At 40.8% G+C, this 26,934-nt stretch overlaps 1 protein-coding gene across 1 annotated transcript in view; it reads right to left on the bottom strand.

Moving 5' to 3' along the window:
• The window catches only part of PPP1R8 (protein phosphatase 1 regulatory subunit 8), a 781,869-nt gene that overhangs the window by 508,249 nt on the left and 246,686 nt on the right, over positions 1-26,934 (bottom strand). The window contains exon 2 of the mRNA XM_044060239.1: positions 7,984-8,044. Within this exon, the coding sequence (XP_043916174.1) occupies positions 7,984-8,044 (61 nt within the window). The remainder of the gene's footprint in view (positions 1-7,983; positions 8,045-26,934) is intronic.

The following is a 26,934-nucleotide window of genomic DNA, read 5'->3' as shown; positions in this document are numbered from 1 at the left end:
TCCCCATGACACTGTCAATTTTCGAAATACATGAAGATCCAGTTTCCACTCGTGGGGATCCATGATTTGCCTGCTTAACACATCTGCTAAGGAGTTCTGTGCTCCTGGCAGAAACCTTGCCTGAAGAGTTAGCTGCAAGCTGAGCGCAGTCTCCCACAAAATCATTGCTTGCCTGCATAGAGGATAAGAATGTGTTCCCCCTTGCTTGTTGATGTACCACATGACAGTTGTGTTGTCTGTTAGAATCAACACCTGCCCTGGAAGGAGTAACTCCTTGAAAGCCATTAATGCAAACTGGACTGCTAACATCTCCTTCATGTTGATATGTAGATGCTGTAGTCTGGCAGGCCACTTGTCTTGTATCCACTTTCCATTCAGATGAGCTCCCCAAGCTATGTCCGAGGCATCTGTCGTTAGAATCTGACTCGCCTCTGGCCGGGTCACAGAGAGTCCCTTGTTTAGGTGACATTCCTGAGCCCACCACAAAAATTCCTTTTGAATGCAAGGTATTATTGGAATGACAGTGTCCAAATCCTGGCAGTGCTGTGTCCATACATTTTTTAGATACCATTGCAGCTTCCTCATATGCAGTTTGGCATTGGGAAGCACCAGAATACAAGATGCCATGAACCCTAAGGCTTGTAGGACTGTCCTTGCAGTCAGCCCGGACTGAAGAGATAGTTGATGGAAGTAAAGGGAAAGATTCTTTTGTTTGTCCGGGGTTAAAAGGCCATCTGGGCTGCTGTATTCAGTCTCACACCCAGAAAGCACATGTCTTGAGAGGGTACTAGACTGGACTTTATTTCGTTCACAGAATACCCCAGGCATCTTAGCACTGCTATCACATATTCCAGATGCTGAAGAAGCTCGTCCTTTTCTTGAGCCAGAATCAGACAGTCGTCCAAGTAAGGATAGATTTGTATTCCTTTTAGCCTGAAGAAAGCTACAACTGGAGCCAGAACTTTTGTGAATACTCTGGGCAGTAGATAAGCCAAAGGGCAATGCAGAGAACTGATAATGGGAATTTCCAGCTCGGAAACGCAGATACTTCCTGCAACTGAGACTGATAGGCACATGAAGGTAAGCCTCCTTGAGATCTAAAGTTACCATCCAGTGATCTTTGCCCAGCAGAGGTAAAAGCTGTTGTAACGTCAACATTTTGAACTTGGGAATGTCCAGATAAGTGTTGAGGATAGACAAATCCAAAATTGGTCTCCACGTGTTCCCCTTTTTGGTACTAGGAACAGGCGAGAATAAAATCCTAGGCCCCTTTCTGGCACAGGAACCGGCTGAATGGCCCCTATCTGGAGTAACAGAGAAATTTGCTTGTGAGCCTCTTTTCTTTGTATAGGAGGAATGTCTGGCATGCCTTTGAAAGGAGGCAAGGTATGGAAATAAAACCTGTAACCGTGGTGAACGATATCCAATACCCATCTGTCTTGGGTAATAACACTCCAATTTTCTTTGAAAAGTGCCAGCCTTCCTCCCAAAGGTGCTGCCAGACGAGAAGACTCTGGCAGCTGAAAAGGCAAGTCATTGGGTCTGCTTACGAAAGGACTGACCCCTGCCCTCACCAGAAGACTGGGCAGGCGAACTGCCTGTTCTAGGCCTAAAAGAACCTTGAGCTCTGCCCCTACCACGTCTAGAACTACCCCTAGACTGAGAATCATAAGAAGGATAAGTCCACCCCTTGGAGGCTGAACCTGCAAAAAATCTTTAACAGTCTGCATAGACTTAGCCTTGTCCTCCATTTTCTTTAAAACTGCTTCCACAGGCGCACCAAATAACACATCAGATTGTAAAGGAGCATCTAAAATCCTTGTCTTTACATGTTCAGCTAAATTCTGATCCCTCAGCCAGGCGTGCCTGCGAAGAACAGAACCAGTGGCTGCCACCCTCGAAGAGGCCTGTACAGCATCAAAACCACATTGCAAGGAATGCTTACCCACCTGTTCAGAAACATGAACTAAATCCTGCAACTCTTTACACTCAATACCTTCCGCCAGAGCATCTACCTTAGACTTCAATTGTGAAAGGAGATAATTTTGGTATTTCAACATGTGAAACTGGCAATTCAAAGCCCTCATGGCTAAAGTGGAAGAAGTATACACCTTCTTTCCCCATCTATCCAAAGCCCTTGCCTCTTTATCAGAAGGAACAGGATTTTTAACAACAGAAGCCTTAACACCCTTAGGGCCCTGAGAAACAGTTTCTGGGTCTGCCCTAGGACTCTTAAAAAGATACTTATGAGCGTCAGGCACCCTATAATACCTATCCGGTTTAACTGGGGCAGGAGGCAATGAATCAGGGTTCAGGGAAGCCTCTGCAAAAACATCCTCTACCACATCCAGAACAGGAGGTATAGCTAAAGGCCTATGCTGGGGAAGAAACAAAAATTCCCTAAGCCTTTTCCTGGAATCAGAGAAATCTTGACCTTCCCATTTAAAATGCTCCCTCATGGAATGAAGAGTCTCTGAAAAAGAAAAATCCTCAGGAGGAGAAGCCGAAGGTGTAGAGTCATCTACATCAGAATCAGAATAAGGAGGATACTCCTGCAAGTCTTCAGCCGAAGACTCAGAAGCCTCGAACACTGCTCAAAACTCTCAAGCTCAGGTTCCACCCTAGGCCTCTTATCAGGGGGCATAGAACCTCTAATCATAGTAATCAAATCTTCTGCCATTTTAAGCATATGTTTCTTAGGCAGAGACCCTGAAGAACTAGGGAGACCCCACTGAAGTTAACCCTGGCCTGCCTCTAGCAGAAGCCTTGGAAACAGAAGGGAGGGCCTAACCACCTTAGGAAGGGAGGGAGAACAGCTACCTGAGAAGCCCCTTCAGCCTGGCCTACCTCCTGAGAGGACACATCTTGTAACAGTAAAGTCTCACCCTGAGAATCCAAAGGAACTTCTGGTAGAACCACCGGCTCCACCGAGCCCTCTAAAGAACCGGCGTCCGGGACAGACGGTTCTTCCACCCTAGGCTTCGCTGCTTTGTCCTTGCGCTTTTTAGGCAGCGGGCCGGAGCATCCGGCGGCATGTTGTAATTACAACGCTTCCCAAAAACTAACCTGGCACAATCTAATCTTCTCTTAATAGTGCGTTTGTTAAATCTAGCACAAGAGCGACAGCCAACAACGTCGTGCTCAGGCCCTAAGCAAGGTATACACAAGGTATGGTAATCTCTATGAGGTATCTGTTTCCCACAAGAAATACAGTTATTCACTTTTTCTGACATCCGGTTAAATACTGAGGCAAGAAAAAACCAAAATATTCCCCAACGGGGTACTTAGCCAACTTTGATTCGGTCTGAAACTCCGACTTCAGAAAATTTCAGAACGCCAACCTGCACTCGCAAAACTGCTTCTGCATCGGACCATGCGGCAAAAAAGACTGAGGATAGGACGTCGGTCATGCGCATTTGTACCCTGATGTCCTGATGTCAGACAAATGCGCCTTGACCGACGTCAGCCTTATACTTTGGTATTCGGGCCGACTGGACAGCGGACTACCCAAGTGTTAGGACTGCAGCAATGTGAGATGAAGAACATCCACACTAAGGTATGCTTTCCCACCTGTTCTGCTGCATGCAGCAAATCCTGCATCTCTTTGAAATCAGGTTGATCTGTCTGAAGGATCATTTTCTGCTTTAACTGTGTAATCAAGTACTGCTGGTATTTTAGCATGTGGAATTGGCAGTTTAAGGCCCTCATGGCTAAAGTGGCAGACATACACTTTCTTCCCCCATCTTTCTAATGCTCTGGAATCTCCTTCAGAAGGTAGTGGGGTTCTTAGCAGTAGAGGCCTTAACCCCTTTGGAACCCTGAAAAATGGTTTTGGGGTCTGCAACAGGGCTTTTATACAGAAACTTATGAGAATCAGGAACTCGGTAGTATCTGTCTGGTTTAGTTGGTGCAGGAGGTAAGGAATCTGGGTTTAGACTAGATTCGGCGTAAACATCATCCAAAATGTCTAAAACTGGAGGAATTGCAAGGGGTCTATGCTGTGGAAGAAGAAGAAGAAACTCACGGAGTCTTTTCTTAGAGTCAGAGTAATCTTGGCCTTCCCAGTAGAAGTATTCCCTCATGGTGTGTAAAGTTTCCCCAAAAGAGTAGTCTTCGGGGGGGGGGGGGGGGAGACAGAGGGTATGGACTCTTCAGCATCTGAGTCTTCATAAGGAGGGAAGGAATAACCCTGGTCCTCAGAGTTAGCTGAGGAAATGGATGCTTGGTCAGAGGAATACAATAAGAATGAAAATCTTTGAGGTATTTGCTTCCCAAAAGAAATGCAATTATTAACTTTGTCTGACATCGGTCTGAGGCAAGAAAAGTTTCCCCAATGGGGTACTTAGCTTTAGAGAAGACTTCGGGCTGAAATTCAATTCGAAAATCTCAGGAGCTAGCCGACCGGCACTTGCGAACTGCTTCTGCTTCGGGCACTGCGCGGCAAAGACTGAAGAAAATGGTGTCGGCTGCCTCTTTTGTCCCCCTGTCGCACTGACGTCAGGGAAGAAGCGGCGACAACCAACGCCGGACCAAGACTTTGGGATTTGGCCGACTACGGGACTGCCTGACGGCAGGATAACCCAAGTGTGAGGACTGCAGCAGTATAACACGATGAACATCTATGCATTTATCACAACAACAAAGCATTTGATTCATATCTGTTCAAATACATATGGATCCTCAGAGACACTTGTTACAGGATCAGCTCAGACATCAGTGCTCCAGCCTCAAGCTCCTTCAGAGTTTTCCCTCCCATAATCTATAATCCCCAAGTTCAACCTCAGATCTCGACTGACACCTGAGAACTAAGAGTAAAAAAACAGACAAGGACTAAAGTCCTATGTGAAAGAGACAATTCTTCAGGTCTTAAAAGAAAAGGACGGGGGGGTGGGGGGGTGGGAGGTTTGTTATATCCAACGGACATGACTAAAAGGATTTATTATGCCAAGTACATAACCTTAGTATGTTCCTTCAGTCCATCTGATCCAAACCATGGGTCGGTAATCCGAGCTACAAACCTTCCTAGGTGGCTTCACAACCTTTTAGAACGGTAGAGCCAAAGGAATCTTGGGCTCTGGAGAGGCAACCCATCTTGTAATGGCTGATAAAGGTATGCATGAAGGACCAATTAATGGCATCATAGACATTACCAAAGATGAAAAAGAAGGCCATGGACATACTCACAGCTCTTGCATTAGCTAAAATTAGACCACTAAACAAGTGAAAGTTTAGATGAAAAAGAAGGCCATGGACATACTCACAGCTCTTGCATTAGCTAAAATTAGACCACTAAACAAGTGAAAGTTTGGAAATCTTTTGTCCCAATACATTTCTTGCAAAAGAAATAAATAGTTGAGCAGCCTTCCTGACCAGTCTGGTTCTGTAAAGTTAGATGTATACAGTCATGCTAAGGTATCTTTGGTGTAATTTGTGAAGAAAACAGGCAAATTAATTGGTTGGGACAGATCAGCTCAGTAGCTACTTTAGGAACAAATGAAGGATTTGTTCTGAATGAAACACTGTCTTAATGAAAAATTATGTAGTAAGAGGAAGAAGCCAAGGCCTACAAGCTCTATTCTCCTAGCTGAAGAGATGACTTATAAAAACAGGGACTTCCAGGACAGGAACTTCAGCTGAGCAGTGGAAGGTGGCTTGAACTGATCTTAGTTACAGCTTCCAACACTAAATTCAGATCCTGAGGTGTTACAGGATTTTTGACAGGATGTCTGAGAAGGAAGGAAGACATTTTAGGAAGCCCTAGCATAACTTACAAAAAGCTACAGAACGGTCTTTAAAACAGATATGAAAGATAAACGGCTGCTAGGTGCACTTTGACAGGGGAAAAACTGGAACTTGCTAGAAAAAAGATTGCAAAAATCAGAAAATGTCCAGTGCCAATGCACAAAATAGGTCAATGCCTTGGGCTGTCTGCCCAGAGAGAAAAGCGTTTCCTTTTATTTCAGTAGATCTTGCGAGTGTAAAACTTCTGGGAAGCCATGAGTATTCTGACCACCTCTTCAGTGAGATGAACTCCTGCCATCATGGGAACTTGAGAAACTAAGTAGTTAGCTTCAGATTTGGGAGGTTTGGGTCCAGAATCAGATGTAGAAGCAGGGGAGTTCAGAGGTCGGACAGACCAACTGAACAGAATCCACTGTTGATGCATTAACCCTTAGAGCTTCATAAACCAGAGGTCTTCAATGATGATTTGGCAGACACTTCCTCTATCTAAATCAAAATCTGAGGTGATCTAAATCAATATCTGAGGTGGGGGACTCTGCAGGGGAATCCAGATGAGTCTTTTACCATTTCCTCTAAGCAAGAGCAACTGGGGAATCACTGTCCAAGTGCAAAGACAAACTTGGACCTCCAAAACAGCTATGCTGTCTCAGCAGTGGCGTTTTAACCTTCTTCCCTTCTAAATGGAAGGTGATAGGACCAAAACCTCAGATTCAGGGCCCAACACTGGTGCAGACTCCTTTGGAAACTCTACCAACACTTCCTTGCTTCAGGGCCACCAGTGATCAATGTCAAGAACCTTGACGACTAGAGAACAGATAACCGGGACAAAGTTGTCAACAGCCACTCAGTACAACAAGGGGTCTCTACACAGAAACAGACATACACAACGAAGAAGGCTTTGGCATCAATAAGTCAGACACAGACGCTGACACCAAAAGTTTTCCCCAGGTAGAGATCAGCATCAATAAACTAAATCCCAGAGACAGTCAAACCTATGAAGCCTAGCATATATGTCACTGTTGCAGAAGAATGCAACAGCACTAAAGAAAGGGTTGATATTGGTGCCAAAACAAAAGTCTGCAGATATTCAAAGCACCAGTTATTAAAACAGGGCATGGGGAAGGAATACCACAAGGAGTGCAACATTCATTTTCTTGCCACTCTGAAAATAAAGGGAAGAAAGAGATGCTCAACTCAATATGCAGCTTAAAGACTATATTCAAAACTGTGTAAAGACTATGGAGAAACTATACGCACAAAGGGAAAGCCACATGTTCCAAATACTTGGTTCTTTCTTAGAAGAGGGCCTTTCACCACAGCAAAGTTACGCTCCGAAGTGCCTGTAGTCAAAACTAGATGAAAGATTAATAAAGGCACAATGCTGCCTCAGGGAGGAAAACCCCACAGAAGTGGAAGTCTGGGAGCAAAGACAGCAAGACCTGATACATTGAGGAAAATGGAGCTATTAGGGGTACTTTTTTTGCCCTTGGAATTTGTAACCAAATTACAAGACAAAGCCCTCAAGGGCATTTCTCGTCTCTTGCACAGGTGATAAGAAATTTTCACAACTATCAGACAGCATCCAGAACATCCATCTCCAGACGCACTATGCTTAAGACATTAAGTCCCTAAGTTATTTTGTGTCCACTCTGTTCACTTGAAAGCTACAACACTGCCTTTATCCGATAGTAAAATCAACAAGAAGCAACGCAATAACAGACTAAAAGTCAAATGCAAAAGTACTCCCAATACTAACACAGCTATCACAACAAATCACCATTATACTTACAGAAAGAAGCAGCATAAAATGGCAATCTGAGCAGCAGCACAACAGGAAGAAAAATTGCTCAAAAATAAATGGTCCAATCCATAGAGAGAGATTATTAGATGATAAGTATAAAGCACATACAAAAATTGGACTACAGCAGCAAGCCTGAAAGTGCCACTCTATGGAAGCAACAGCCTTGGCAAACCAGAGACTGGGAGTTGTGGTGCACCATGGGACTAACAGGAGGAGCTCTGAACATGAGTGTGCATATCAAGGTTGCCAAGCATCTGCTGCCTGTGGTTACCAGCCCTAATGCTGGTCCTGATAATAGACAAAGTGCAAAATCTAATGACACTCCCAACTTGAAACTACATTAAAAACTGCCATTACAGTGAACATTTTGAAACTATACATTTAAATATGGTGTTCGAAGCACAATAGGCAATTAAGCTGACAATCCAAGATTTTCCTACCTCAACAAGCTTGTCACCTTTGATTACATCCAAATGTAGACCTGGTGGAGGTTTTCCAGCCCTGAGGGAGGGGGAAAAAAAGCACAATCAGAATCTGACCACAATGCTTCACTACTTCTTAAAAATTTCTTTTTATGATTTTAAAGAGTACGTCACAAAACTTAAATCAGTAGCTGTTAAGACTTCTGCAACACACATTCTTTTAACCACAGCTGTAACACTGAATAATCCCCAACATACAGCACCTCTGAACCTTCAGACAGTAATGCCTTCTAACCGCAGGACTACTCTGTACCAAAGCACTCTAAAATCTTAGTGCACTAATCAGACCTGATGTGCTGGACAGATAAGATGTTTTTACCGCACAGACATACGTACAATGGAAATTTTAATGTGCTTCAACAAATCAGTACATAGATAAAAAAAAACAGAGGAAAAAGTACAACTGTGTAAGAACTTACTGTAACAGTAGATGTCCAACTGACCACTGTTGCAGTACCGCTAACAGATGGGAGGAGGAAGGTTGAGCAGAGCTGCAGTCTAAAAGATTTTTAAGGATGGACCTTGCAAATCCTACTCTAAACCTAGAGACTACATCAATCTTGTAATATTTACTGAAAGCATGAAAAGATAACCAAGTAGCTGTTTCAAGGATAGATCTAGATACCTTTGATGAAAGCCCGAGATGAAGCTGCATCTTAAGCACAATATGCTTTAACTGGAGCTTGTTATGGTGTACCATGGAAAAAACAGCAAAAGGAAATAGCCATAGAAAGTTTGTTTAAAGATGATAAAACCTAAGCTTTTTGTCCTGGTAAGATATAAAAAGCTGCTCAGAAGTTGTTATAGAATGTTAATCCTTTTAGGCTCCATGCAGAGTCTTATCACCCAAAGAGTCAGATTCAAGGTCTGTGTAAGGCTGGAGTAAATTAGAGAGCTTCTGTTCTGTCACCAAGTTCTATCTTGTAAGGTAAGGTTTCTCCTTTATTCTAGGAAGGAGGGGGATATGAAAGCTGATGGCCTATTTCAAAGAGATCTTATTTAGACCTGACCTTTCCTATATACTCAAGAATGTCAAAGTAAACCTGTCCCTAATGGAAAACGAGAAAGGGTGGGATGACCGCCAACTCTTGCAGCTCTGATAACCTTTAAGCAGATGTAAAAGCTGTCAGCAACAGTTGAGACACAAAGATGCAGCAGGCTGAAAAAGGAGATGATCCAGATCCCTAGAACAGAGAATAGTTCCCTTGGTGCTCTGGCCTGTGGGACACCTCGAGCAGCTCTCACAAAGAAGTAAAAAATATTAGGACCACCAGATTAATACAGGTCTGGATTCTTTTTATGGCATCATAAAATCTTTTGTTTAGAAGCACATGGTCAGTGGCTCAACAGGTTAACATACTGACGTTTGGTGCATAAAGCTTTGGATTCTATTCCTACACAAGGGAGACGGATTGCTGACAATGCAGTGCAGCATAAGGGGAGTACTGCATTCCTGAGCATGTCATCATTCATATGCGACATTAAACCAAGGTCCCATCTGCCTGAATTAGTGGTAGTTCAGGTGGATACAAAAGATCCTTAAACAAAAAGGAAGTTTACCTGATGCCCTGGCCAAATTTCACTTGTAATATAAATAACCATCTCTGGTCTCCCCAGAAGAGAAGCAACAGCCTAGTAGGATTAACCCAGTCTAACGGCACATAAAGAAAAGTGATGCCCAAGAGGAATCAATTCTATCATCCAAGAAATCAGATTGAAGGCTTGTAGGGTGGAATAAATTAGACAGTCTTTGTTCTGTGTGATGAAGTCCATCCTTCCCTGAGAGGTAATTTGCGACTGCCCCTGACAGAAGAGAAGGTGGAACCAATGCCATCTAGGCCAAAAATGAGTCACTAACAGGATTTTTGGCTTGCCCTTCTTGATGATGAGAAGAATTTTGGGGATTAGAGGAAGTGGAGGGAAAGCATAGAGGAACTTCCCCTTCCAACAAAAAGATATGGCATCTGTTCTCCAAGTCTGAGGGCATGGCACTCTTGAACAGAATGGCCCAAGTTGTCTACTGTGTGGAGAAAAAAGATCAGAGGATGGCGATATCCAGAAAGACCTATTTACTACCCACTTGAGAGGGTCTGCTTCGATCTGCTCAGAAAATCTGCCACAGTGTTCTTTTCTGATGGGATATACAGAGCTTGAAAAAGTAAAAAAAAAAAAAAAAAAAAAAAAAAAGTCTGCTTAGGACACAGCAATTCAACACATCATCAATGCTTGTCTGCAGAGATGGTAAGACCTGGTGCCTCCCCGTTTATATAATATGCAACCTTGGTGTTGCTTGTGTAAATCTGACTAGGACCTGGATTCCAGAGGTAATGCAGAGACTGAAGAGCAGGCCTTAATCTTCGTTATGTGGTCCTTCCTCTCAATGGGTAACCACACCTCCTGGACCATGGTGTTTTTGTAACAAGCTCCTACACCAGATTTAAAAACATTTGTGATCAGTTCTTGGTAACAAAAAGGAAATATGAAGTGCAACCATAGGCCAAGTGAAACCTGGATGATCCAATGAAATTTCTTGACAAAAGGCAAGGAAGGAAATAGCATTTCCACCTATTAGCCTTCCCAAGTTCAACTGGAGATGAGGTACCACTGAACTTTCAAAGTGGAGTCTGGCATAAAGTATCGTAGGTATTGTTGCCATGTATCCTGTGACAATCATCACTCTTACCAAGCTCGCATTCAAAAGGAAGGAAGTTTTGAAAGTAATCTGACAGAAAGTGAACTTCATCTGCAAGAAGAAAACCTATCAGAGTATAGAGTCTGCATCAAATCTAATCCCGGGATGGAGTTGAGCAAGACTGCTTGAGGTTCAGAGTGAACCCCAGATTGCTCAGAAGATTCATAACAAAACCCAAATCTGTTAGTAGAACCTCTTGTGAAGGATTCTGAAGGAGGGGACTGAGGAATTCAAATCTTTGCTTATTTGGAAAGAGTCTGCAGAAGGCAATGACATGAGCTAGGCTCTTTGGTTTTTTAGCTGTCCCAAGGTTACTTGCAAAGGGTAAAGCAAAAAACAACGTGAAATGACACAAATTTAAGCATTCAGAATGCTAGATGAATAGGAATATGAAATGTCCTTTAAATCCAATAGCAAAAAAGGAATGTGGAAGAAATACTGGAAGCAAGGACTGCAGGGTCAATATCTTGAAACTTGAAATTTTGAGATAGGAGTTGAGAAAAGAAGGGTCCAAAATAGGTCAGCTGCCCTCATTTCTGGGAAGAAGAAGCATTCTTAAATAAAACTACATTCTAGAGGAGGAGGCACAAATTCTGTTGTCTCCTTAGTGAAGAGATCTCGAAGAGGGAGAAAGGTGAACCTGGCTTGAAAGAGGCCAAGGAAACCCCAAGAGGCAAAGGGAGCAATCAAAGACATTCTGTAACAATTCTGGATGATGGGCATAACCTATCCGTCTGATGTTCTGGATTGCCAGGTTGGGAAAGACAGCGATAACTTTTCAGACAGAAGAACTTAGGAACAGCTGAGGTGGAGAGGGGTTTACGTACGTGGAGGTTGATCAGTCATAAGGAGAACTGGTTTGTCTGGGAAAGAGTGTATAGAACCCTTTTCAGACTGGTCTTTAGGTCTCCTTTCATTGGATCTTTTATTGTTTTCAGAAGGTTTCTGTTCCTTATGAACAATGTGACCAGCCTTGGTAGGGTACACATGGGTAAGATCATGCAAGATTTAAGCAAATTTTTTTTCCTGTACCATTATCACAAAGTGTTGAAAAGTTCTGCAGTTGCAAAACCAAAAACAGTTGCCTACCAAGACAAGAGTCCAGAAGATTAGCTTTGATATCCTGAGGTAAAGGCTGTAGTCTAAACCATGAGAATCTACGAAAAACAGACCCAGTACAAGCTGCTTTACAAGAGGTATCACCAACATCATAGCTGCACTTAATAGAATGAAGCAACCTGAGAAGGATAGGTAAGAGGGAACACACAAGATTTAGTCTCAAGTAAGAGGGAACACAGAACATTTAGTACCAGAGTCCTCTAAAGCTGAGAGGACATTTCTTAAAATGCCTAGAATAAATAAAAGGTATCTGATCATAGGAGTTTAGTAACTGAACAGTATAGACCTAAGGTAGACACTTCTGCCACTCTATCAAAAGCCCTGTTGACTATCAAATGACAAGATATTAGTGGAAGAAAGGAAGTTTAAGTTTTTCACTGAAAAGAGAAATAGCAGATGGATCTGAGGTAAGGATCTTCCATACAGGAAGATTTACAAATCTGTCTCCTTCTAGAACCTATCTGATTTCTTTGGGGCAAGTGGCCAAGACTCCAGATTAAAGAAAAGCAGTGGAAAAAAAAGTATCTAATAAAGCCTATAAAACAGAAGAGCTACCAGACGGGTTAGTTGCCCCCCCATCCACCCAAATAATTTCCAAGAAAGCATATCTTTTCTGGACAGCAGATAACTAGGAACCTTCTTACTGAAAATGATGCATTTTAATAACAATCCCTCTAAAGGGAAATCTGAAGACAGGGTGTCAGAGGCACAAGCCACACGTGAATGAATTTGGAAAGAAAAGGCCAAGGAATCATCCCCATCAGGTTCAGAATCCTCCTCCTCCACGGACTCCTCTTTCAAAAATAAATAAATAAATGCAGAGCTGCAGTAAGAAAAACGAGGGCTTCAATGAGAATGGTTTTTAAGTACCATTCTTTGTAATACAGCCTTCTAAGCAAAGACTAAAGCATCTGTTACAACAGATTAAAAAGTAGTAGGAAGACAAAGATACTTCATTATAGATGGAACTGATCCACTCACCACAATACCTCCCATCTCACAAACCCAAGCACTGGAATCAGAGAATAAAATAAAGGATGTTGATGCTGATACCATACTGACCTAAACACAAACTAATTTTCACGTTAAGGTTGACCAAGGGAATAATGACAATCACTCAAGCCATGAAAACAAAAATCCTGATAAATTCCTTGGCAGACACCAGTGATTAGCTGGAAAAGCACAGGAGGATTTCTCTGTACAGTTCTGTTTTGCCCGGGTGTGGGGGGGTGGGGTGTCTTTACAGGACATATCCAAAACACATAGCACAAAAACTATTCGGTTTAAAGGATGGAGAGAGGATTTCTGTAAATTCTGTTGAAACCCCAGAATGAGTAGGAATTTCTTGACGTGTCACAGAATATAAAAACACCTGGAAAAAGTCTAAAACTACGACAAGTCTTCCAAATATGCAAAATGCAAATGCCTTAAATGTTTGTAATAAGAAATTACTAGAGCCATACACTTCGTAAATGCACTTTGGTCTCTCTACTGTATGAGCAGTAGGACAGAAAACTGATAATGTAAGCCAAATATAAAAAACTTAGATACCTGAAATATTTGCCAATAGGAATGTGATGGTAAGCATCTTTTAAGTCTAACGTTACCATGAAACTTAAAGAAATAATTTAGGAGAGCGGTAAGGCAGTTCCATTCAATACAGAAGCAGTATTTGCTTAATATCAATGCCAGAAGCTGCTGTTTACCAAATAGTGCGTCGGCAGTCACAGTACATAGACAAATATCTCGACTCCACACTGTGGTCAATAAATCCACTCAATGAACATAAGCCCAGTATAAATTCCAAATTTCGCCAGTATTCACTTCACCATTCCATCATTCCACCAGCTTTTCAGAACAAAACGGATCGACCACGTAAATATATAAAAATATAGACTGAATTTTATTCAAACACAAGAAAAACGGCAAGCGCTTTCACCCATAGGCTTCATCAGGGCATAGGTAATTAAACATTTAAATCATTTATATACCTTCTAATGCATCAATTAATCATGACATCACTTCCTAGTTTTAATTACAATGCCATTGATTCAACAACGCTTGAATAATACAACATTCCATCGCACAAATGAATATACTCAACAAGCCCCCATTCAAAAATACACCCAGCTATATGCTTGGCTTACACCATCTCTATAAATACACACTCATAAAAGGCATGCTACAATACATATAAGAAATAAAATATGTAAAAAATATATATATATATATATATCTCACATTGTGCCCTCAGTCAAAAAATACATTTTGCTACATACTTAATTTATATCATCTTTATAAATATATACTAATAAAAATCTTAATACAATGCATGTGAAATATCAAGTCTATATATATATGTATATAACATATATACTGTAAAATATAAAATATATGATATACATGGTTAAAACTAAACGTAAAGAGTAAAAACTAACTAAAAACTATTCAATATACTTCATATATCAACGCAATAATAATAATAATAAATATATATAAAGTACAGTTTTGTACCTACCATAAATGTAGATGTCCGAACAGGAATGCATCTGCAGTCCTTACAAATGGGGTTGTCCTGTCGTCAGGCAGCCCTTCGGTCGGCCGGATTCCAAAGTCTGGGTCTGGCCTCGGCTGGTGTCGCACTTCACCCGACGTCATAGCTGCAGTTCTTCGGGTATAAAGGCATCAGCCGACGCCATTTTCCTCAGTGTTTCTTGCCCCAGATGCCAGTTGCCCTCTTGGATAGCTAAATTTTGGATAAATGCCAAGGTTTCCAAATAGTAGAAGGCAAACACAAAAAATAAGCATGTATGTACATATATACAAACAAATACACCATAAGAGATCCCCCCCAGCTAGCTATTAGATGGGCAAATACCCTAGGAATACCACAGAGGGGAAGGAGGGTGGGTAATCCTGACTGCAGATGCATTCCTGTTCGGACATCTACATTTATGGTAGGTACAAAACTGTTCTATGTCCTTCAAGGATGCATCTGCAGTCCTTACAAATGGGTAGAATACCATAGCCAAACTAGGGGAGGAGGAGGAAGAAGAAATTATGGTGTAGTTAGGATCCCTTGCAAAACAGCAGTGGCAAACCCTGCTCGGGATCTAGAGTATAAGGGTAAGTTATAATGCTTGGCAAATGTATGCACGGAGGTCCAAGTAGCAGCCTCTATAATGTCCTTGGTAGCCACTCCTCGTAAGAAAGCTGTGGTAGTGGCTGTATCCCTTGTAGAATGAGGCCTTATGTTCTGTGGAGTTTGCTTTCCATGGTAGGAGTAACAGAATCTGATGCAATTTCCTATCCACTTGGAGATTGTCTGTTTTGAAATTGCTTTTCCTTCCCTTCCTGTTGCATATGCTACCAGAAGCTGGTCAGTTTTTCTATTGCTCTTGGTTCTGTCCAGGTAGTAACGCAACTGTCTATGTACATCCAAAGTATGCAGCAGTCTTTCCCCCCTGTTCTGTGGATTGGGGAAGAAGGTAGGTAGGTGGATAGCCTGGTTTAAAGACACTCTGGATACCACCTTAGGCATAAATGTAGGATTTGTTCTCATGGACACTCTATCTTGATGGAAGATTAGGAAGGGTTGTACTGCCATTAAAGCCTGTAGCTCAGAAACCCTTCTTGCTGAGGTAATTGCCAACAGAAAAGCAGTTTTCCAGGATAGGTGTTGAAGATCTGCTGTTGCTGCTGGTTCGAAAGGGGGGGGGTGTCAATTTTTCTAGCACAAAATTCAAGTCCCATGCTGGTAATGGTGGTTTCCTAGGAGGTTTTACATTTTTAATTCCTCTCAGAAACTGCCTGAGTAGAGGATGCGAGAAGACAGGTGGATCGAAGCTGTATTCTGCAGAAATAGCTGATGCATGTATCTTGATGGAGGAATAGGACAGGCCTGTATGGAAAAGCTCTGCCAAATACTCCAGGATGTTGGCAATGTCTACCTTTGACACATCTTTTCCCTTTCAGTACTCCAAATGAGAAACCTTTTCCATTTTCCTGCATAGTTCCTTCTTGTTGAAGGTCTGCGGGCCTCAAGGATAATGTCTTTAACCCTTTGGGATAAATCTGGGTTAGTTGCTCTTATGTAATGTTCCAGGCAGTCAGCTGCAGAGTTTTCAGGTTTGGATGCAGGGTGTTGTAGCCGCTCTGAGTTAACAGCAAAGGAATCAGGGGTAGTGTCCACATTTGCCCCAGAGACATGCTCCTCAGTAATGGGTACCAATGTTGTCTTGGCCAGTCTGGAGCTATCAGAATGATCCTTGGACATTCCTCTTTGATCTTCAATAGCACCTTGTGCATCAAAGGAAGAGGTGGGAATGCATATGCTGTCAGGCCTTTCCAACTGAAGGCTAGAGAGAGTCCACCTTCCAAGCAAGTGGGTGGTACGTCCTTGTGCAGAATTTCTTGAGCTGGTGATTGAGTGGGGATGCGAATAGGTCTATTTGTGGCAGTCCCCATTTCCTTGTGATGACCTTGAAGATGTCCGGGTGTAGCATCCATTCGTGAGCATCCAAGGTAGTTCTGCTTAATATGTCTGCTAGGATGTTTTCTTTTCCCGGTACAAAAATTGCTTGTAACTGAATGTTGTAGCTCAGAGGCATATTCCATAGGTCCAGTGCCATCCGGCATAGAGGGTATGAATGAGTGCCTCCCTGTTTGTTGATGTACCACATGACTGTGGTGTTGTCTGTCCTTATCATCAACTGCCCTTCTTGGAGGAATGGTCTGAAATTCTGGATTGCTAGTTTTACTGCCAGCATTTCCTTTTGATTTATGTGCAGGTGCAGCTGATCTGGAGTCCATAAGCCTTGTATGCACTTGTCCAGCATGTGGGGCCCCCCCCCAACCAAGGTCTGAGGCGTCCGTTGTGATGGTTTGGCTTGGTTGAATGCTGTGGAAGGGCAAATCTTGGTTTGACTGGCATGCCTGAGCCCACCATAGGAATTCTTGTTTCAGGCATGGGATTAGTGGTATTTCGGTTTCTAGGCTGTGCCTGTGTTGAGACCATAAATTCTTCAGGTACCACTGTAGCTTTCTCATATGCAGTCTGGCATGAGGGACCAGGATTATGCAGGATGCCATGAAGCCCAAGGCCTGCAGTACTTTCCTTGCTGTTAGTTTGTTCTGCTTTGTTAATGCCAAGAAGTAGAGAGGAAGTTGTTCTTGTTTTTCTGCAGTTAGAAATGCCATCTGTTTTACTGTGTCCAATTCTGCACCTAAGAAGGTTATTCTTTGGGATGGTATCAGTCTTGATTTTTTTATATTGACTGCATATCCCAGGGCTTGCAGTAAGCAAATGACTCTTTGTAAGTCTTCTGTTAGCTTGTTTTTGTTGTCCGCTTGTATCAGGCAGTCGTCCAGGTATGGGTATATTTGGATTCCCTGAAGCCTGCAGTGAGCGATTACTGATGCCAGGCATTTCGTGAACACTCTGGGCGCAGTAGATAAGCCAAAGGGCAATGCTGAGAATTGATAATGCTCTGATCCTGCAAGAAATCTGAGGTATCTTCTGCAATTTGGTCGTATGGGGACGTGCAGGTATGCCTCCTTGAGATCTAGAGTCACCAGCCAATACTCCTTGCCCAGCATGGGAAGAAGTTGCTGTAGGGTCAGCATTTTGAATTTTGGAACAATGATGAATGTGTTTAAAGCGGACAGGTCGAGAATAGGCCTCCACTTTTTCTCTTTTCTTGGTACCAGGAAGAGTCTGGAGTAAAATCCCTTTCCTTGTTCCATAGATGGTACCCTTTCCACAGCTCTCATCTTTGCTAATTGAGCTATTTGTTTTAGAGCTTCTGTCTTTTGATTTGGTGGTAGGTTTGGCATTCCTCTTTTTCCTGGTAAAGTATGGAAATGAAACCTGTAGCCTTGGTCTATAGTTTGCAAAATCCACTTGTCTCTTGTGATGTAGTTCCAGTTTTTTGAAAATAAGGCTAACTTTCCGCCTAAGGGTGCTGCTATTTGTTCCCTGGTAGGCGGTGCCAGAGCCAAGTCACTGTGATTGTGCCTCGCTGGTTGTTACCTTGCCACTGGCGTCCCCTGTAGGCACCTCCTCTGGATTGATTTCTGCCTCTCGAGCGCCTATTCCTGCCTCTCTGTGTTTTAGAGGAGTCTGGAAAGGACCAATTTTTGGAAGGCCAGTTCCTGCTAAACCTTGGAGGCTGAACCTGTAAGAAATCTTTCACTGTTTGTACAGATTTTGCCTTCTCTTCCATTTTCTTCAGTACCTGCTGAGCAGGAGAACCAAATAAACTGACCTTATCCATAGGAGCATCTAATAATTTTGCTTTAACATGATCCGGCAAGACCTGTTCTTTCAACCATGCATGCCTTCTTATAACTGTGCCAGTCATGGCTGATCTAAAGGAAGCCTCCAGTGCATCATAGCCACATTTTAAAGAATGGTTACTAACCTGCTGAATGTTATGCACCATTTCTAGAACATATTTCTTATCTAAAGAATCATCAGAGGACAGTTTCTTAGTTAACTGATCAAGCATAAACTCCTGGTATTGGATCATATGAAACTGACAGTTCAATGCCCTAGCTGAGAGAGTAGCAGAGGTGCATACTTTTTTACCCCATCTCTCTAAGGACCTGGATTCCCTTTCAGAGGGGAGAGGGTTTTTAACTGAGGTCGAAGCTACTGCCTTAGACCCCTGGGAGATAGTCTCGGATCTGCAAAAGGAGCCTTGTATAAATGGTGACGTGTGTCCGGGACCCTGTAGAACCTATCGGGCTTTGCAGGGGCTGGAGGCAAAGTATCAGGAGCAGTGCAAGCATCATTAAATGCATCATCTACAACAGGAAAAACTGGAGGTATAGCTAAAGGCCTATGTTGTGGTAAATGCAAAAAAGTCCTAAGCCTTTTCCTTGAATCTGAGAAATCTTGCCCCTGCCATTGAAATTGCTCTCTCATGGCATGTAAGTTTTCCCCAAAGGAAAATTCCTCTGGTGGAGAGGCAGAAGGAATCAATTCCTCAGCATCGGAGTCTTCATAAGGAGAAAAAGGAGCCTCTGGATGGTCTGTATTGTCTGAATCATCAGAAGAATCATCTGAGGACACTGGCTGAGGGGGCTCTGCTCTAGGTCTCTTTTCTGGAGGAGGTTGAGAGGCCCTGTCTGGATGAGGTTGGGATCCCCTTATTAAAGAGATGAGATCCTCTGCCAGAGTAAGCATTTGGGAACTGGAACTGGGCCTGTGAGAGGGGGGCTTAACAGGCACAGACTTAGAAGTTTTGGCTGCTTTAGCCCTGGCAAAGGCCTTAATGGACATGGCTGCAGGCGGCCTAGCAGCACCACGTGCAGGGGTTGAAACATCCAAAGGGATGGTGTCCGATAATTCTTGTGAAACCACAGTAGCAGGTTGAATTTCAGAGGCCGACTCAACCAGGTTAGAAGGGGCCTCGGTAGCAGTCATGGATTCGGCTGAAGTTAGAACCGTTTGCTCGGTTTCGGCCGAAACCGAGACACTCGCGGTTTGCTTAACCGCGGTTTCGGCCGAAACCGCAGACCGCGAGTGTCGGTCCTTTTCTTTGCGTTTCTTAACAACTTGTGAAGTCGGAGGATCCGACGGCATTATGTACGCAAAATCTGAGCCGAAAAACTGTTCAGCAAACTCCGACCGACGTCTAAGCGTCCGTCGGTTGAAAGAAGCACAGGCTAAACAAGCTGCTACGTCATGGTCTGGGCCTAAACAAGGTAAGCAGTAAGAGTGGAAATCTTTATGAGGTATTTGTTTCCCACAAGTTAAACAGTTATTCACTTTTTCTGACATTGGCTGAGGCAAGAAAGAGTCCCCAACGGGGTACTTAGCTTTTTAGAAGTCTTCGAAGTAGTATTCGGTAGTAGTAATCTCTGGATCTGACCGACCGGCACTTGCGAACAGCTTCTGCTTCGGGCGCCACGCGGCAAGAAAGACTGAGGAAAATGGCGTCGGCTGATGCCTTTATACCCGAAGAACTGCAGCTATGACGTCGGGTGAAGTGCGACACCAGCCGAGGCCAGACCCAGACTTTGGAATCCGGCCGACCGAAGGGCTGCCTGACGACAGGACAACCCCATTTGTAAGGACTGCAGATGCATCCTTGAAGGACATCCATGCAAGATACCGTATGTAACTCCAGCATGAGTCATATATACTTAATAATAAAATGCACTTAAAAATAACAGAAAATACATAACTGCATTTGTGATGTAATCCAATGAATTTTTTGGTATAATATATGTATGCATCAAAATCAATGTTTATTAATTTTTAGATTTCTGGCTCTTAATGCAGGTTTTATAGGAATTATATCATTAATGCCTGGATCCTTATGAGCCCTCAGTCTAATAATCCATTTACTCTCATGTTGTTCAGTTATCTTACGTATAGGTCCTCTCCTGATCATGGGAATATTTACATACATCAGCATGAATTTAAATTTATGTTCCACTGAATTATTAATTACATGTTTTGCCCGAGCATTTGTATCAGATCTAATCCTAATATTATAATGATGCTCTCTAATTTTTTTTTTTTCAGCCTTCTATCAGTCTTGCCAACATAAAATGATGGACAAGACTGACAGACTGCTAAATACACCACATGCACGGTCTCACAAGTTGCATTACAATTAAACTTGAAAATGTGTTGTGTTACAAGGTGTATAAAGCTTGCTGATTGATCTATCATGTGACAATAATTAAATTTCCCACATGGTCGCATACTCATAGTAACATCACTCGTCCGTGATATAAAATCAACTCTATTAGGGCTGCAGAGCATTCTATATAAATTTATTTTGTTTTTATAAATACATTTTGGTATATCTCCTACTATTCCTGAGATTTTTGGATCAACTAATAGGAGGTCCCAATATTTCATATAGGCATTTTTAACTTCATCAACATCTTGTGTATAATAAATTGCAGCCATAGGCCAACTATTATTAAAATTGTTCCTTATTTGTGCTGCTTTGCCCCTCTGCTTTGGTCAGCAAAATATGGATACGTTCGCCCTTCCCTCAAAATCTCTATGTTAGCTAAACTTTCTTGTATTTCTTGAGGTTTATATGATCTTTCTAAGAACTGTCGTTTAAGTTGTATCATTTCTTCATTAAATCCTTCCTGTGTGGAATTCAACCTAGAAGCCCGCATAGCCTGGCCTTTCACCACATTTTTAAACACATAACCTGGGTGCATACTAGATCTATGCAAATAAGTACTCCTATGACGTGTTTTTCTATTTACCCCAGTATTAATATAACCATCAAGAATTTTTCCCACATAAACATCCAAGTAAGACACAAAGTTCTGTGACGCAATCACAGTAAACTTTAAATAAGATGTTAATGAATTAATTTCTTGTACAAAAAAATTTAAATGTTTTTCGTTAGATTTCCAAATTAGGAAAAGATCATCTACAAAGCGAACATAGAATCTTACACACTCCTTGTAAGATTCTAACGTAAACAATAATCTGTTTTCCCAATCTGCCATCACTAGGTTGGCGTAGCTATTGGCACATGAAGTGCCCATAGCTATGCCATCCCGTTGAATATAGATCTTATGGTTAAAGGTAAAAATATTATGGTCCAATACTATTCCCATAAGGGTACATAAAGTTTCTGTTTGAGAAGGAGTATAATGTGGTGCCAGGCATCTGCGTATACACTCAATACCTTGTTGGTTCGGAATACTGGTAAATAGTGACGTTACATCTAGTGTAACAACCAGTATTCGGGTATTACTTTTTCTACTTCCATATATTCATACAGCATAAATAAGAATTGCTTAGTATCTTTTAATATGTATGCATAACTTTCTACTATCACTCTCAATTTAGACTATGTATATTGATAGGGGATCCGTTATCAAACCCCTACCTGCTACAATAGGCCTCATAGGTGGTGAGGTCAGATTCTTATGTATTTTTGGGACCCCTTGTATACAGGGTATTCTAGGGTTATCAACTTTACAGAAATCAAACAGTTCTCGACTAATTTGTCCTTCTTGAAATAAATATAGGAGCTCCATATTAACCTTAGTAATAATATCAACTCTCTTATTATTGATCTGCTCGTAATATCGACCATTGGCTAACATATTTACCATACTAATTATATATTCATCCATATCCAGGATTACTGTGGGGCCCCCTTTATCAGCCGGTCTAATCATAATACTAGGATCACTTTTTAAATTCCCAAGTGCCTTTCTGGCTCCATAGGTTAAATTATTATAACATTTTTTGCTCCTATTGGCCTCATTCTGTTTATGTAATTCTTCCTCTACTAGTCTTGAATGAATATGCATCTAATAAAGGATGTAAAATTGGTACGTAAATGCTAGGTTTTCTGAAAACTTGACTATGTAAGCATGTCTCTATGTTACCATAATTTATTTTTAACTGAACATTTCTAATAAACAATTTTAAATCTGTTATTGTTGCAGTTATATCACTTCTCATGGTAGGTATAAATGTGAGGCCTTTTTCTAAAACCTCTATCTCTTCTTTGGTGAGAATTTTACTGGATATATTCCATATTAATGAGTTGGATTCTTGTTCCACATTTTCTTTATAGTTGGCCCGGTGTGTTCTATATCTGTATTTCTCCTTTTTTGTCTTCCCCGACTCGTAGATCTGTCCCTACCGCCTCCCTTCCATTTCTCTCCTATGGGGAAAGGGACCATGTCATGATTGTCGGTTCTATTGGCACTACATTTTAAAATTTTTCTCCTCACATCTTCATCTATGGAGCTTTCTGGCTCGTTTGAACCATTAAACATCTCTGCCTTATCTAAGGGAATGTGTTCTTGGCCCTCTATGATATCACTAGCCTGTTGCATTTCTATATGCTCTTGGTGGACAATTGCTGTCACTGTCACTTGATTACTTTTTTCTGTTAACACATCATTCATCGGACTATTTATACTTCTATTAGCTTTAATACTAGTTAAATTATATTGTGTATCCTTGTTTTTGTCAGCATTCAAGCTAGCAGACTTCAATGACATATTCGCTTTTTTATTAACTTCATTCATATCCATCTCAGCATTAGTCCTCTTATTATTAGCAGTTCTTTCTTCTTTGGGCCAAGTAAAGACCTGACCTCTTGGAAAATCCTTTGTATCCCTATTTATTTTGTGTTGTTTTTGTTCCAATAATCTCTTTTCCAATAAGAACACATTGTCCAACAGTTTCTCCATACCTTTGTCAGCCACATACTTAGGGAACATAGAGTATATACTCTTCTGTTGTTCTATAACTTGTTCCCTAAGCGCCTGTTCTTCCGGAAGGAAATAACTGTTTAACAATCCCATATACTTCATACTCGTATCCAAGTAAATTTTTTGCCATTGGTATAGCAAGTCGGGATATTTAGTACCTGTAGTGGGCATTTTTAAAATGCGAAGTCCCCTCGGTATGATGCGACGTTCTATACATACTTCAAAATGTTGTCTCTGTAACTGTAAACGTTTAAGCTTTACAAAATCCACCTCCATCTTACTCAGTAACACCGACAGTCCATTGCTATTTACTTCCTCCATAATACCATCCTCAATCGTGGCGTCACTGACATCATACGCTTTAAGCGGGTTCACTTTTCCATCCACATAATTTTTAAATCTGGTGCTATTATTCCGATAATTTCAGGAACATATGGTAATTCTACAGGTACTTCAGTTATTTCTGCCATTACAATAATCAAACAACCAAGTGTAGCAAGTATAAAAATGACAATAAAAAATTATTTAATGGCCATTTGAAACGCTTCTCCAACGTTGCTTTGTAGGTATAAAATGTTAATTTAGGAGAGCGGTAAGGCAGTTCATTCAATACAAAAGCAGTATTTGCTTAATATCAATGGCAGAAGCTGCTGTTTACCAAATAGTGCGTCCGCAGTCACAGTATATAGACAAATATCTCGAATCCACAGCAATGGACTGTCGGTGTTACTGAGTAAAATGGAGGTGGATTTTGTAAAGCTTAAACGTTTACAATTAGAGAGACAACATTTTGAAGTATGTATAGAATGTTGCATCGTACCGAGGGGACTTCACATTTTAAAAATGCCCACTACAGGTACTAAATATCCTGACTTGCTATACCAATGGCAAAAAATTAACTTGGATACGAGTATGAAGTATATGGGATTGTTAAACAGTTATTTCCTTCCGGAAGAACAGGCGCTTAGGGAACAAGTTATAGAACAACAGAAGAGTATATACTCTATGTTCCCTAAGCATGTGGCTGACAAAGGTATGGAGAAACTGTTGGACAATGTGTTCTTATTGGAAAAGAGATTATTGGAACAAAAACAACACAAAATAAATAGGGATACAAAGGATTTTGCAAGAGGTCAGGTCTTTACTTGGCCCAAAGAAGAAAGAATTGCTAATAAGAGGACTAATGCTGAGATGGATATGAATGAAGTTAATAAAAAAGTGAACAGGTCATTGAATTCTGCTAGCTTGAATGCTGACAAAAACAAGGATACACAATATAATTTAACTAGTATTAAAGCTAATAGAAGTATAAATAAATAGTCCGATGAATGATGTGTTAACAGAAAAAAGTAATAATCAAATAACAGTGACAGCAATTGTCCACCAAGAGCATATAGAAAAGCAACAGGCTAGTGATATCCTATAGGGCCAAGAACACATTCCCTTAGATAAGGCAGAGATGTTTAATAGTTCAAACGAGCCAGAAAGCTCCATAGATGAAGATGTTGTGAGGAGAAAAATTTTTAAATTTAGTGCCAATAGAACCAACAATCATGACATGGTCCCTTTCCCCATAGGAGATAAATGGTAGGGAGGCGGTAGGGACAGATCTACGAGTCGGGGAAGACAAAAAAGGAGAAATACAGATATAGAACACACCGGGCCAACTATAAAGAAAATGTGGAACAAGAATCCAACTCATTAATATGGAATATATCCAGTAAAATTCTCACCAAAGAAGAGATAGAGGTTTTAGAAAAAGGCCTCACATTTATACCTACTATGAGAAGTGATATAACTGAAACAATAACAGATTTAAAATTGTTTATTAGAAATGTTCAGTTAAAAATAAATTATGGTAACACAGAGACATGCTTACATGGTCAAGTTTTCAGAAAACCTAGCATTTACGTACAAATTTTACATCCTTTATTAGATGCATATTCAAGACTAGTAGAGGAAGAATTACATAAACAGAATGAGGCCAATTCGAGCAAAAAATGTTATAATAATTTAACCTATGGAGCCAGAAAGGCACTTGGGAATTTAAAAAGTGATCCTAGTATTATGATTAGACCGGCTGATAAAGGGGGTCCCACAGTAATCATGGATATGGATGAATATATAATTAGTATGATAAATATGTTAGCCAATGGTCAATATTACGAGCAGATCAATAATAAGAGAGTTGATATTATTATTACTAAAGTTAATATGGAGCTCCTATATTTATTTCAAGAAGGACAAATTAGTCGAGAACCGTTTGATTTCTGTAAAGTGGATAACCCTAGAATACCCTGTATACAAGGGGTCCCAAAAATACATAAGAATCTGACCTCACCACCTATGAGGCCTATTGCAGCAGGTAGGGGTTGGATAACGGGACCCCTATCAATATACATAGAGTCTAAATTGAGAGTGATAGTAGAAAGTTATGCATACATATTAAAAGATACTAAGCAATTCTTATTTATGCTGTATGAATATATGGAAGTAGAAAAAGTAATACCCAAATACTGGTTAGTTACACTAGATGCAACTTCACTATTTACTAGTATTCCGAACCAACAAGGTACTGAGTGTATACCCAGATGCCTGGCACCACATTATACTACTCCTCAAAGAGAAATTTTATGTACCCTTATGGGAATAGTATTGGACCATAATATTTTCACCTTTAACCATAAGATCTATATTCAACGGGATGGCGTAGCTATGGGCACTTCATGTGCCAATAGCTACGCCAACCTAGTGATGGCAGATTGGGAAAACAGATTATTGTTTACGTTAGAATCTTACAAGGAGTATGTTAGGATTTTATGTTCGTTTTGTAGATGATCTTTTCCTAATTTGGAAATATAACGAAAAACATTTACATTTTTTTGTACAAGAAATTAATTCATTAACATCTTATTTAAAGTTTACTGTGACTGAATCACAGAACTTTGTGTCTTACTTGGATGTTTATGTGGAAAAAATTATATTAATACCGGGATACATAGAAAAACATGTCATAGGAGTACTTATTTGCATAGATTTAGTATGCATCCAGGTTATGTGTTTAAAAATGTGGTGAAAGGCCAGGCTATGCGGGCTTCTAGGTTGAATTCCACACAAGAAGGATTTAATGAAGAAATGATACAACTTAAATGACAGTTCTTAGAAAGATCATATAAACCTCAAGAAATACAAGAAAGTTTAGCTAACAGAGATTTTGAGGGAAGGACGAGCGTATCCATATTTTGCTGACCAAAGCAGAGGGGCAAAGCAGATAGCACAAATAAGGAACAATTTTAATAATAGTTGGCCTATGGCTGCAATTTATTATACACAAGATGTTGATGAAGTTAAAAATGCCTATATGAAATATTGGGACCTCCTATTAGTTGATCCAAAAATCTCAGGAATAGTAGGACATACACCAAAATTTATTTATAAAAACAAAATAAATTTATATAGAATGCTCTGCAGCCCTAATACAGTTGATTTTATATCACGGACGAGTGATGTTACTATGAGTACGCGACCATGTGGGAAATGTAATTATTGTCACATGATAGATCAATCAGCAGGCTTTATACACCCTGTAACACAACAAATTTTCAAGTTTAATTGTAATGCAACTTGTGAGACTGTGCATGTGGTGTATTTAGCAGTCTGTCAGTATTGTCCAGCATTTTATGTTGGCAAGACTGATAGAAGGCTGAAAAAAAAAAAAAAAAATAGAGAGCATCATTATAATATTAGGATTAGATCTGATAAAAATGCTCTGGCAAAACATGTAATTAATAATTCAGTGGAACATAAATTTAAATTCATGCTGATGCATGTAAATATTCCCACGATCAGGAGAGGACCTATACGTAAGATAACTG

Source organism: Protopterus annectens, chromosome 1.part2 (genome assembly GCF_019279795.1).
Source record: "Protopterus annectens isolate FY-2018-M chromosome 1.part2, PAN1.0, whole genome shotgun sequence".
Taxonomy (NCBI): Eukaryota; Metazoa; Chordata; order Ceratodontiformes; family Protopteridae; genus Protopterus; species Protopterus annectens.
The sequence above is the reverse complement of the archived record's forward strand: the minus strand, read 5'-3'. Positions and strand labels throughout refer to the sequence as shown.